The sequence below is a fragment of the Pyxicephalus adspersus genome, chromosome 1 (genome assembly GCF_032062135.1).
Source record: "Pyxicephalus adspersus chromosome 1, UCB_Pads_2.0, whole genome shotgun sequence".
NCBI classification, from domain to species: Eukaryota; Metazoa; Chordata; class Amphibia; order Anura; family Pyxicephalidae; genus Pyxicephalus; species Pyxicephalus adspersus.
Genome location: NC_092858.1, coordinates 31968650 through 31982380, shown reverse-complemented (window position 1 = coordinate 31982380; position 13731 = coordinate 31968650). Strand labels below are relative to the sequence as shown.

The 13731-nt window shown below is 37.2% G+C and overlaps 1 protein-coding gene across 2 annotated transcripts in view; it reads right to left on the bottom strand.

Annotated features, from left to right (window-relative positions):
* Nucleotides 1-13731, bottom strand: part of LOC140326658 (hydroperoxide isomerase ALOXE3-like) — an 18227-nt gene that overhangs the window by 2172 nt on the left and 2324 nt on the right. For both annotated transcript variants that reach the window (XM_072405479.1, XM_072405471.1), the window contains exons 3-12: nucleotides 10856-10937; nucleotides 8690-8818; nucleotides 5957-6060; nucleotides 4987-5159; nucleotides 4563-4706; nucleotides 4065-4268; nucleotides 2194-2280; nucleotides 1455-1624; nucleotides 824-945; nucleotides 550-650 (exon numbers count right to left, since the gene is read on the bottom strand). In XM_072405479.1, the coding sequence (XP_072261580.1) occupies nucleotides 550-650; nucleotides 824-945; nucleotides 1455-1624; nucleotides 2194-2280; nucleotides 4065-4268; nucleotides 4563-4706; nucleotides 4987-5159; nucleotides 5957-6060; nucleotides 8690-8818; nucleotides 10856-10937 (1316 nt within the window). The remainder of the gene's footprint in view (nucleotides 1-549; nucleotides 651-823; nucleotides 946-1454; nucleotides 1625-2193; nucleotides 2281-4064; nucleotides 4269-4562; nucleotides 4707-4986; nucleotides 5160-5956; nucleotides 6061-8689; nucleotides 8819-10855; nucleotides 10938-13731) is intronic.

The following is a 13731-nucleotide window of genomic DNA, read 5'->3' as shown; positions in this document are numbered from 1 at the left end:
TATATATATATATATATATATATATATATATATTTATATACACACTATTATATTATACTGTAAAATATATTTTCATGAAAAACAATGTACCACTTTTAGACATATAAAACCAGAAAGAAATGGTTAATGCAAATATTGGTTGCCTAACTACTATTAAAATATTTACATGAATTTATTTATTCTAATTTAGCATTACAGAGACCCATTCTAAGGGTATGGTTTGTTACCTTTGTCTGTGCTGTATTAGTAAAAAAAATATGTATATTTAAAAATTCTTGTTTTGTTTTTTATTTTATTGACAAAAAGCACACAACTAGTAAAACTGTTACCAGCAGCAAAATCTCAACAGAGACACAATCTATGTCATCATGACACCACCAGAAACATGTCTGAGGATCAGTACCAAAGTGACCAGAGATACATTTATTGAACCAATTAAGCACCAAAACCTAAATCTGATTGCTGTTTTGATTGACAAAGATGTGGGCAAATGCTATTAACTGTCAAAGTGTATGCAGTTTTAATTCTGGGTCATGTTATGCAACTTACCTGACCACTGTTGACAGCTGCATGCTGAGCAGAACACGTGAAGATCACCATTGTCAGGTACTTGATCAGAGAATCTTTAGTTTCCAAGGAGGATGGGACTTCTGTCACAGACCAGAGAACCAAGATTTAGAAAAAAGCAATTTCCTTTCACTTGAATGGTTGTTTATGCCGCATCTTCCCATGGACAGAAGGTGAGCTTAGATTTGGAAGATGTGGTACAAACACGACGATTCAGGTGACTTAGTACACTTAGAACACAGGAGTGGAATCATACCTGAAGATTTATTTTGCAGGAATCCTTCCTTGAAGATCTCAGCTACCCAGGCCTGAAGTTCAGGATCTTTCTTGACCATATCATCACTTTTATAATAGTAGTTAATTATATCAGACACAAAGCTAGAAAGGAAAGCAGTGTAAATACATGAATTTATTATGATATCAGTCTCTTGCAATCCACCACACAGCACAACTGGAGGAGATGCCACACAAAGAGAAAATCATATGTTTCTATAGTGCTCGTCTGCTTACAGTAAACATGCTAAAAATAAATAAGTTGTCTGTTAATTGACAGAAGATACTATAACATCTCTTTTGCCACCAAAGCTATTTCTAACAGCACTGCACCATGCAAGCACACTCCTGCATTATGATAATCAGTTTATGGAGGACAAAAACAGATTTTTTTTGGACGTTTACTTAGATTTTAGTTGCAACAGTGGAAAAGTATATCTTCTGTCTCTCCAGACAGAGCCTGTGGATATCTGGTGGCTGTGCAAATCTCTAAACTGGATGGACAAAAATTCACATTCCTTAGCATGTATAATTGCTTCCATATATATGCATTTAGCTGTTTGCCTTTGGCACTAAAACATTAATTTTTATCCCTAAATATGGAAGGTCTCTACCTCTCCAAAGCTGCCCAGATCTTCATGCCATCATCCCTGTACAGGTAATTAGGAATGTACTCCATGCCCCTGCTCTTTATATCATCAGGGAGACAAAGGCTGCCATAAGTCACCCTAGCCATCGATTTCTTCAGAAGTACTGGGACCCCTCCATTCCCAGTCACTAAAGCCTTAGGAGAGAACAAAAAACATGTAAAAACGTCATCATGTAACTAAATCTAACAAGAGTGATAAAACAGGGATGACAAGTTTCAACATATACTATTTTTTTCTATCATTTGCTTTTTCCAGGTTTTGTTTTCTGGGTTGTTGCAGATAAATTAGGAATCAGAAACTATATTGTCAAATTGTCAAAAACTGCATGTATAAATAAATAAATAGTCTGAAGCTCTGTTCTGAAAAAAAAATCCCAAAATTCAGTTGGGAAAAATTAATGGGGTTACTACAAATTTTACTACAGCACCTTATTATATATTATTATGTTCTACCAGAGCGATAGATAGCTTTCTTCTTAGCCTAATCAGGAAGTTAGGAACACACTTTTACTATATTTCTGGCAGATTACCAGTTCAAGTTCAATGTTTTTCAAGACAAAATTTTAGGAAAAATGCATGTACAGCAGAGATGTACTGAAAAGGTTGTGTTTTTTTTTTCCTTGACATACAGTTTATCACTGTACACAAACATCTGGTTAACAATGAAGTAGGAAGCAAAATGAAGCCACTGATTTCGTTCTTACTTGATCAAACGTGCCATTTGGTCCTATGAGCTGCTTCCTTGCAAAGACATTAATTTCCAGTGTATAGCGAAGGTGTGGAATAATCAGCTAAAATAGAAAAAAAACAAATAAAATAATTAAAACCATTGGTTAGTCTGAGTTTTAGAGATACAACTGAATTATATTATTTATATGTATTCTTTAAAATACCAACATAATATATAGCAGATTTCCAACATCACTAAGAAGAGATTACAATTAAATGTCCCCACCATGGTTCTAGTTTTTTGTTCCTAATCCCGAATAGGTTTATTCCAGGGGAAACCAATTAACCTACTAGTATGTTTTAGGGATGTGGGAGGAAACTGGAGTGTTTTATATACTTGCTTTACTTAAAATAATAATTAACTAATATGCAACACTTACATTTGCATGTATGTGCACATTTCAGTATGTTAGCCAATTCGTGCCTATTACTAAAAAAAGTATTCCACAGTATGTAAATGCCATAGAGGCATAAAAAGAGGGATTATTTTAGTAATATTCATAAAATTGCAAACATAGTTTGTTATTGGTATAATGCAGGCATTTTCCTATAGTAGTTTGTAAAGTTTGTAAAGTTTAAAATTTCTAAATAAAGGCAGCAAATAAGGCTATTCACTAAATTGACCATCTGTCTTTCACCTATAATGTCATTTTAAAATCTCTACCCTGTCCTTTAGACAATTCATACTATCAGACATGTAATTCAAGGTATTACAACTTTGCAGACTCCCTGAAACCAAGCATGGGAAATATGCTAATAGAACAGAGCAATTCAGCAAATTTCACACCTCACAGTTTTGGACAATCAACATCTGCAATGTTACATTCCATGGTGATTGGATAGAGATATTTGTTCTGTGTGAATACAAATGCTGGGGTATTTTCCCTCAGTGGTAGAACAGACAAAGTGGCTTGGAAAGCTGCAACATTTCTTCAACATTACAAGTACAAGTTGAGTCCAGTGACTAATACTACATATACAATAATCTGGATGAATGAGAAACTTCACAGACATATTCACTAACAGTGCAATGGCACTTATGATGAGCTAACTCCTAAACACAACACCTGCAAAAATATTCTTTCAGGTTGTATACGAAAGGGGGGGCTCATCACATTTTTATTCTGTGAAACCAGGGTAGGAAATAAGGGGCATGGGGGTCACCAGGAGGTAGTGACAAAACTAACAACATCACAAATGTTCCAACCTCCACACAAACAATACTGATTTTTGTTAATGTCTCTGCCCCTACTAATAATATGATTTTGTTATCAGCTATCATCAGCCACCCCTATATTGATCTGATCAGTATTAACAACCCACTATTGTCCCCCACCCTATCATGAACCTAAATCAAAAGATTCACCTTAAGCTTTTGCAAAAATGTATACTATCACAATGATAAATGTCCAAATATTGAGGAAATGCCATGTCATGTAATATATTTGGACTAAATCATATTTGCACAACCACCATCTTGCCTAATCACAATGCAGCAAATTATTAGGGTCTACAAGCCTTTTTCAAAATGGGCCTGATTTATTAAGCCCTCCAAGGCTGGAGAAGATACACTTTTATCAGTGAATCTGGGTCATCCAGCAAACCTAGCAGATAGCAAATGATTTTAAGAAATCCATTTCAGGTTTGTTGGATGACCCAGCTTCACTGATGAAAGTGTATCTTCTCCAGCCTTGGAGAGCTTTAATAAATCAGGTCCCCATGTCTATACCAAAAATTGTGGTCTGTCTAGAACTTTTATCATAAATGTGACTTATTTTCTGGCAATTCTGCTAATAAACAGTCAATTTTTCTACATAATCGTAATCATTTTAGAGGCATTACTTACCTTATACACTGGGTGCCCCATTGGAAGTTGGCGAGTGGTTGCAACCGAGAAGACCTCAGCTAAAAGATGGGTGCGGAGGAGGTGAGTGTCAACTTCATGTACCTGGAAGTCAGCACTACGCACCCAGATCTTGGCCAGTAACCAATCATTTTCTGAGTCACTGGGTAGGAAGATTGGAACATTTTCTCCAGGGGTCTGAGATAACTTAAATACAAAGATACTGTTTAAAGGAAAGTAGCCAGTAATATTTTGTTCTTGTTCTATTAAATATTTTATTACATTAAAATACTACAATTAGTAAATTACAATTACAAAAGTATCAAGTACAAATAATTCAAATGTATAAAGAAGATAGAGAACAAATTAGTTTTCATGGTTTTTCATTAGGTTTTAATAATAGTCTTATACAGAAAAGTATTACTAATAATTATGCAGCGTTTTAAGGATTTAGAAATGCAGTTTAAACAGCTATTAACTATTACAAAAATTGAAAAATACCTGGATGGCTATTGGGACAAGCTGATCCTGAGGATTCTTCCACAGTAGACACAAAGGGGCTGCAATGTATTGTGGCTTTCCATTAATAGTATTGGAAGGAACACCCTGGAGAACCTCATAGTCTGCCAGGAAAATGTGACCATTCTAAAAAAGGTGAGAGTAGAAATATTTGAATTTAACTTAGTTATGTACATAAGCAATGTTTTTCTATACATTTGACCAAATCAATGAGCTGGCTATGGCTTTCCTCTTCTCCTTCCATCTCTTTTATCGTTCCTGCTGAACACTGCCACCCAGACAGAAAATGCTAGGAAATCCAAAATATAAACTGACACAGCTTTAGCTACTAGAAATAAAATTTGAACACTTTATTGCCAGCTAATTTTATTGCATTACATCTTGATATCCCCCCTAATAACTGTACCTGGAGTTCTTTTTGTAGGTTTGTGGAAGCCCCCAGGGATGGAGCCACCATGTGGTCGGTTACTGGGAAGTTCTCTGGAACTTTAAAGCATTTCTTGATCGCAGTAGGATTAACTCCAGTCAGATATTGACTTCCAAAGAAAGAATCTTCTTTCCATATCTTACTCACTATATCTAAAATACAAGAGTTTGAAAGATTATGATATTCTTTAGAAAAAGAAGGGGCACTGAGAAGGTGGTCCAGTGTACAAAAGCCTTTAAAGTTGGTCAACACACCTAGAAATGTCAAATGGCAGCAGCTCTCCCATCACTGCTAGAGTGCAAAGCTTTTGCTCATCACCCGGACAGATAATTATTTAGCTTCTTCTATAGTAGTGGGAAAGCAATTTTTTTTTTAAAAGACCTTGGGTCTGATTTTTTAAAGCTCCCCAAGGCTGGAGAGGATACATTTTCATCAATGAAGTTGAGTGATCCAGCAAATAGATCTGGAATAGATTTCTTCAAAGTCATTTGCTATTTGCTAGCAAATGTTTTTACTCCTGGACCAAATCCATTTCAGGTTTGCTGGATCACCCAGCTTCACTGATGTAAGTCTATCCTCTCCAGCCTTGGAGAGCTGTAATAAATCAGACCCATTATATTGCAGTTTAACAGTTCTTGGCTGTGGTGGCTTATTCCCCTCCCTCCCACTAAGCAGCACTTGTGCTTAGGTATGGGTCACATGGATGTGGGGAGAGAGCTATTAGCCTAATCTAACCTTCAGGGCACAAGTTTACTAACCATTTTTGCTTTTGGTAGCTAAACAGAAAAGGGAAGATGATTATGTCCTGATGGGTACGTTTACTAAATCTGTTGCTTTTTGCTCCACAGGTGGATTTTAAGGATATATATTTACAGATTATGTTTAATTACTATGTTCAGTTTAATAAAGAATAAGGAATATTGGAAATTAGGAAGCAGATTTTACACACCTGCATTGCTTGATCTTCGCAGGATGGACAACAGTTTGATGTCTTCTAGGACATGCCATGAATCAGTGTTGAAAGCATATCCATTAAGCGTTGCTTCTAAACGACTGAAAGTAGAGAAAAAAGATAACGACTATTAAAATCTGCATTACAGAAATGATAAAGCTGGTACACAGGAGTCTGCTACAGCCAATTCCATACAGTACATCTCGGAAGGGTCAGAACTATTAGGACTTTAGGCTACAGGCTATAACCAACACATACCAGGTAACAACCATTCTTAGGTGGACACCAGGAAGTAAAAAGAAAAACCATTGCTTGAGTGTAAAGCTTTGCTAGATATGCCCTCAGACAATACTCAGTGAGGAGAACTATAGTGTATTGGTAATCATTTAGAGGGAAAGAGAGAGAAATCTGAAACATTCATGTTGATCTTACAAATAATGCAGTACCTTGCAAATGCCTTTGAAATTACCTTACAGCACAGACAATATCTCCAGGTTAGACCAACATACAGCACAGGAATTCTTGGCCCATCTCCAGGTGGACCAGCATACAAGACAGAAGATCAGCTCATGCCAGTATACAGGACAAGCAATCTCAGCCCATCTCCATGAGAAGCAGATACTAAGGTGCAGTCAGAATGCCTGGGGGGGAATTCCTTCAGACGAGGTATATAAAAAATCAAAATAGCTAGACACATCCAAACACAGCAAGGGTTCTGTCCCTTCAGAATGTTTAGACGCATGTAGACCTTTTGGTTAAGTGGCTACCTCATCTACAGGATTATTGTCCACCCCAGACACCCAATGTGATGTTGGCTATATGTCATCCAATAATGCTCCACCAAGAAGGCATGGGTTTGTGAATCAATTTATTTTTGGCATGAATAAATTAAGTTTTTTAAATACAAGTATGTGTCTGAAGAAGTAGCTGAAAGGCTTGAAAACGCGTAACAAGAAGAGACTGACTTCCAATTCAATGGATGCCTTCAATGCCTATTGTTGAAAGGCTTTTTATTAGAATGTAAAACATTCAACCCTAAATGAATGGTGTAATTGAACTTTTAGGAAACTGTAAGACCCTGGTCCAGCACAGTACTCGCCAGACAGCAGTCCTCCAATCTAACAGTACACTCTTCACCTATAGCAGCCTCCCCTCAGCCTTGGGAGACTGTTGCGTTTTCCAGCACACGGTTGCCTCCAGGACTTAGTGCGCAAGGGATGGTGCCTGGGGAAGAGCTGGCAGAGGAATAGGGGCCTACAGATAAAGCAGTAAAAAGATTCCAACAGACTCCAGATTCCAAGTCCAGAATACAGAGCCAGAGGTCATTCACAGATAGTCCATCCACCAGATGAAAGAGAGTTACGGTCACAGACAAAAGGTCGGTCCAGGTGGCATTAACTCACAGGGTCAGAAACAGGCAAAGTCAGCAACAGTAAATCAGACGAAACTCTCTCCAGCACAGATTAGCCCAGCTAAACACTACAACAGGCACTGGTGACTGATTGCAGAAAGGCTATAAAATTCCAGCAGCCAATTGCGAGTCCGGAGCTAATTTGGTAAAACTGGGTCCATTTTTTCTTTTGTTAATAAATTCTGGGGATTTGATTTTTTTCCTCTAAATGTCAGTTGATCCTCTACCAATCACATCTCCTTCTCTGTTTCAATGTATTTTAAAAACAATTGTTACCATGTTTATTCAGCAAAATAGAGGCGTCATAGCTACATAATGTACTAGTGTCTTGAATGGTTGTGCTCATTTGCTGGGCAACTTGAAGGAAAGCACGTTTGGCTCAATTGTTAGCACTCTGGCTTTTGCAGTACTAGGTAACAGATTTGAATCTGGGCCAGGACACTATTTGCAAGGAGTTTGTATGCCTTTCCCATGATTGTGTGGATTTCCTCACGCTTCAAAAAACTCCTAATTAATTTCCTCACTCTTAAATAAAAAAAAATAGGTTAAATAACTTTCCCTCAAAAATTGGTCTTAGACTGTGTTAATGACATATGACTATGGTAGGGACATTAGATTGTGATTTCTTTTGAAGGACAATTAGAGACATAACTAAAAGCGCTGTGTAATATGTTGGCACTATAAAAAATTAAAAGGCAATACCTACTTTTGTACACTAAGTGTCTCACATGTGTTGATAAACTAGAATGATTCTGGAAATGTATTGAGGAAGTTTTCTATATATTTTGCTAATATTTGTGATGTTTATTTTCATATTGTATCTTTTGTTACCACATATAGTCTTATATTTGCTTACTTTTGAGGCCTATTCACACTATGGTTTTCTAGGTTTGCACAGCCATTCACAAATGGCACGGCAATGCACCATGCTAAAAGACTATTGTGTTGTAGCGTCCTGCAAAAAAATAAATTAAATGGGCTGCCTTAATGCAACCGGCTAACACACAACATAACATGTATTACCTGTGCAAATGCAGAACAGCGTGAATGGGACCTGAAAGTTTTGTTAATGTCTTTTATCCCCAGCAAGAGAGCAAGTCTAGTTGAATATGACTAACTATGACTAGATGGACATTTTTATATGTTATAATTATTAATTAAACCCTACTATTTTTATTTAAAATGCTGCATATGCCACCAATCACTTACATTCACATAAGCTGTAGGTCTGGGAAAAGTGTTTGCCTTTGCTGTTAAAAGAATTTGAGATAATAGGAAACCGATCTACAAATTTAGTAAAGCAGATAGTAGATACATACGTAGAAAGGGCACTAAAATCAAAACTGGTTTGCCTCTGGAAGGAGAACTGGTCATTCTGCGGCAGATTCTGTGCATCATCATCAGCTATATCAATGCAGTGAGGTACACCTTCCGCATACACTTTCCACCTGCAAGACGGAAGAATGTAGGTAAATGTGCAGCTCCTAGAACCAAGTCAAGATTTAGTTACAATTGTTTTTATGTAACATTAGTTTTATGTGTAACATTTTTTCAGCTGTAGGGGAAAATTTGTATTCCAATGGCAACACAAACAAAAAGTGGAGTTTAGAATTTCTGACAATCTTTTATTATTGTCTGAGCATCCTTGCCCCAGAAAGGATGTTAGGATGAAAGGCAAATTCCATTTCTTGCACTAGGCAGAAAAATGAATATAAAAACCATGGAACTTTTAACAACTGACTAAAAGGAGAAATACCCCCACTTTCTATACACTTCCTATCATCTTCCGGTACCCCTCCAGGACAGGAAGTGTAGATAAATATTAAAATGCTAGAAATTAATATTTCTAAATGAGTGAGTCCCCTTATTTATTATCTTCATAATAATCATGGATTGTGTATAGTTATTAGAGCCTTTTAAAATCCCTATTTGGAGTAGTATTGTGGTATAGTTTCAGTAGTTAGTGAGTCCTAAATTATACAATAATGAAGTGCTGGTATAGTAATCTAAGGGGTTAATTCATTATTGTATAATGATAAAAGGCTGTAATAACTATACACAATCCATGATTATTATGAAGATTTACTGAGACTCTTTTATTGGGCTGACACTTATTACCAGTTATCTTTTGATATACACTTCTTTGTATAGAATAATATTTGATACATACATCACTGCTATATGTATAAACATTTATATAAACTAAATTTTCAGTCACTATGCTCTTAACAAATGTTTGTGTTGTTCATCTTATGACATGTTACTTATATACTACTTAACTATGTACTCACCAATATTATCATTATTTGTACTTACTGAATGTATTTGTTATACATATAGATACTGCAAATTAACTTCTGTACATTATTGTTATACGTACAACCCCCTGAAGAAGCTCAGATTGGGTGAAACGCGTCGGGTAATCCACTTATGTATATGACATATTTACCAAGGATTTGTAGATTCTAGTTAAAAGTTGAATGTCTAGTGCCTTTAAAGGCCAAACTGGTAATGACCAAGACCCAAGTCTTAGGTCATACCAAACTGCTTTGTTTAAATGTACTACTTGATTTTATCTTGAATACAACTGAAATTATTTGCCTAAAAAAAACCTACTTTCTCGTTCTATTTGTTCATTCTGATTATTCTTAGGGTTGGCAATTGGGCTATATTGGAGACCTTTATCTATCATATATCTTCTCACCAGATAATACACACCTCTGACTCTGTTTCCAATGCTAGAGGTCATTAGTCAGAATCATTTAAAGTAAAATTTGTAAACCAAAATACAACAATCACCACACTTTAACATGATACGAATAAAAAAAATATATATATTTATTTTCAATAGTCCCAAACCTGTTTGCTTTATTAGAAAAATACCCAGAAATCCTATCAACTTTTTGTGTTCAGGTGCTTCCTGAGGGCAATATTGCTCTTTTCCTGACTTCCCTTTGTGTCTATGCACTGTCACCCTTGCACACTGGCAGCCTTCTCTAGAGCAAGTGCATGTAGACAGGAAGTGGCTTCCAATGGCCTAAAGTATAATAGCATGGGCAGAATAAAAAGGTGAAAAAGGAGATTTTTATTTTTGAAAAAAAAACACAATTGTTTATAAATCATGACCCTTTACCAAGCTAAATATTAATTTATGGTTTACATGTACTGTAATCTTATCTGTTCCAGGACAAGGACAGTAAATTTAAAGCTATAAAGCATTTGATATCAAACTTTGGTTCTGTGGCTATCATTTCTCCAGAGGGAAATCAATGACTGTATTGTGGATTATTTGGATATATAGATGTAAAACATATAATACATAGATAGATTTCAAACAAGTGAAATCGGCAAGAAGTATGTATATCATTGTCATTGACTGAAAAAGTGTGTCGGCAATATAATTCAAATAAAATATTCTACCGCATAGAAGACAGCAAACCACCCATTATGCATAAATAGGAGTTTTATGTATGCCAATTACTCACTTGTGTGTTTCTCTGTTCCTCTCCAATTCTAATTTCCTTTGTTGCTGGAGAACAGGGTGCGTGTTATTAGTTATCACCACACCTGAAACAGAGCAGTTTAATTACATTTAATGTGTTCTTACAATAGCAAAACTTAGCACATAAATCTGACCAACATTACTTAAACATGTCACTGTTCAATTCTAGACCTGTTTGTTGCAACACACCCAAAACTTTCAGGGACAGACCAAATCCCAATCTGAAAACATTTGTCATTACCAAGTCAATAGGGAAGAAATTCTGGTGGTTTGTTATGGTCTCAGAAGATTCACTTCAGCAGCCAAACGTATCAAAATACCATAGGAGACCTCCAAATGTCTCAGGAACAATTGTGTTAAATAATACGTGGAGGGAAATGAGGAACAGTGGTGGGAAAGAGTCATTTTGAGGCAACATGGGAAAGATGCAAATCCTTCAATTTACAGTCCTAAATCCTGCCCACAGTGTTACTGAACCAAAACAGGTCATTTGAGAGAACTCAACAACACAATATGTTTTCAACCAGTACTTTGCTCTATAGAAAAATTTGTTTTTAAAATACTATGGCTTGAACACAACATCAGCGATGACATGAAAAACAATTCTTTAAATGTCAGTGAAAATAAGGCTTTTTGCTTTCATTGGTGTCAGTTAAGCAAATGGTATTAGCAATTTTTGGCTTTCTCCTCAAACATCCTATTCACTTTTTGTTGGACCCCAGTGCTCTTTAAGCCATGCTTGGTATTTCTTAAATAAGCACATATGTCCTTTTCTCTACAACCACAACACAGAAGCTATAGTAAGTTGATGACCTAGCACAGGTTAATTTACAGTGGAATTAAACTATAATAAAACATTTTTTAAAAAAATCACCTTTACTTTCGAAGATCTGTCAACCCCTCCGGAGGTTTTCTGGATCAGGTGCTGCATTGTCCCGGAATCCCCATTTATTCCTGCACTGGGTGCCACCATCTTTTTTGCTCTTCTGCCACCTTCTGCCTATGTCACCCAATCTCGCATTGCTCAGATGCGAGATCAGGTGACTTAGCCTGTGGTAGATGGGGGAAAAATGCTGATCTAATTGCCCATGCCTGAGATCGGCATTTTCTTTTTCCCCATTGTAAATAAAGCTCTGTGATTGGGCATATGCAGAAGGAGCAGCCAGAAGTCTCCTGGGATTCATCACGTGGGTATACCAAGAGGCTCCTCACTCCCTTTCTGTTTTTAACCCCTCAAAAAAAAGAAGGTCATTTTTACCTTATCTAAAAGGGTTGTCTACCCTTTTATTTAAGGTAAAAATTTTAGTTTAGGTCCCCTTTAAACCACCTCCAGTCCCTGTTCTTCCCAGACACCAAGTTCCCAATTTGCATGAACAGCTTCCCTTTACTTCCATCTAGGCTAGATCCCATAAGCTCTCTAAATCAGTCAACCACAATCTAAAGAACTGTTTCAGCATTCTGCATCAGGGCTGCTAATAGACTCAAAACAACCAAAGAGCTGAGCTGACACATAATGATCAAAAAAGCGTCATCCTCAGAGCATAAATGATCAACAAATTTTACATACACACAAGTGTGAATCTGCAATAAAATGTGAGATCAGCTACAGAAAGTACACAAGAAAGCAAATCTTAGCAGTAAACCATACCTGATTAGAAAGCTATAGCATTGTAAACTGAAGAAAGGCTAGTACACTCAGGGTTTATATAAGATGTACTTTGGAAATACTGAAACAACTATAAGCTTCAGGAGAAGTCATTTCATATTGCAACAATGCTAATCAGTCATTTTCCAGACAGCTGTAGGACACTTATTACAGCAGTGGTCCCCAACCTTTTGCAAGTCACACAGATCACTAAATACACGGACTCTGGACTGCGCATGCGCAGGGAGCCATGTGTCACTCAAAGAGGAAGAAACTTCCCCCAGAGTGACATCATGATGCGAGAATCAGGGTTAAGCCTGCGACCTGCCCATCTCCCTGAGCCTGCGATGTCTCCAGGAGATGTGGTCTATGAGTCTGGCCAGTGCGCCCCCCCAAGCAGAGTCCTTCTCCTGACCCCGCTGGGGGGTGCATCGGCCAGAGCTGTGGCCCACCTGTCAGACGGCCACAGCCTACTAGTGGGCCATGTACCGGGGGTTGAGGGCCTCTGTATTAAACCACTTGATGCTTATTTAGTGGCAGGAAACCTGTAGCTCCCCAAATGGCCTGCTGGTGGCACTGTGGCTTAGCAAGTCCTACATGTGTTTTCACTGGAAACCAGCAGGGGGGCTTGCTGCAACAAAGCTACATTTGGGACTTCCTATTAGTAAATCTATACATTCTGACTTCACACCTCTCTCAGATTCACTGTGGTTTGCCGTGTCTTGTATGCATACACTACGAATGAAACACGTTTAACTCATCTCTGACTTTGAGGCTGTTTAGTGTACACTGTCAATGCTGGTTATGATTAGGAAGCAGTAACAGGCTACCTGTTCATGAGAAGAAAATGAGGATTAACACTACAGATAAGATTACACCCCTATACTACTCCACACTACTAAACAAACATAATTACCTGATGGCAAATATTTATTAGACAGTACAGACAATCAGTGGAAGCATAACAATAGTACCATTACATCTGAGACCTTGCAGAACAAATTGTAATGTGAGTGCATGAATACTCTGATAGCAGATGCTTTGACAAAGCCACAGCCATAGGTGCAACAACCTTTCTCATATTATACAGTGATTAGTAGTCCTGCCACTAGGTGGTGTCCTGTTTAATGCTCGCATAATGTAGTATTCATCCTAGTAGAACTACAGCACATACCCTGTTTCCCCGATGATAAGACACTGTCTTATTTTTTTTT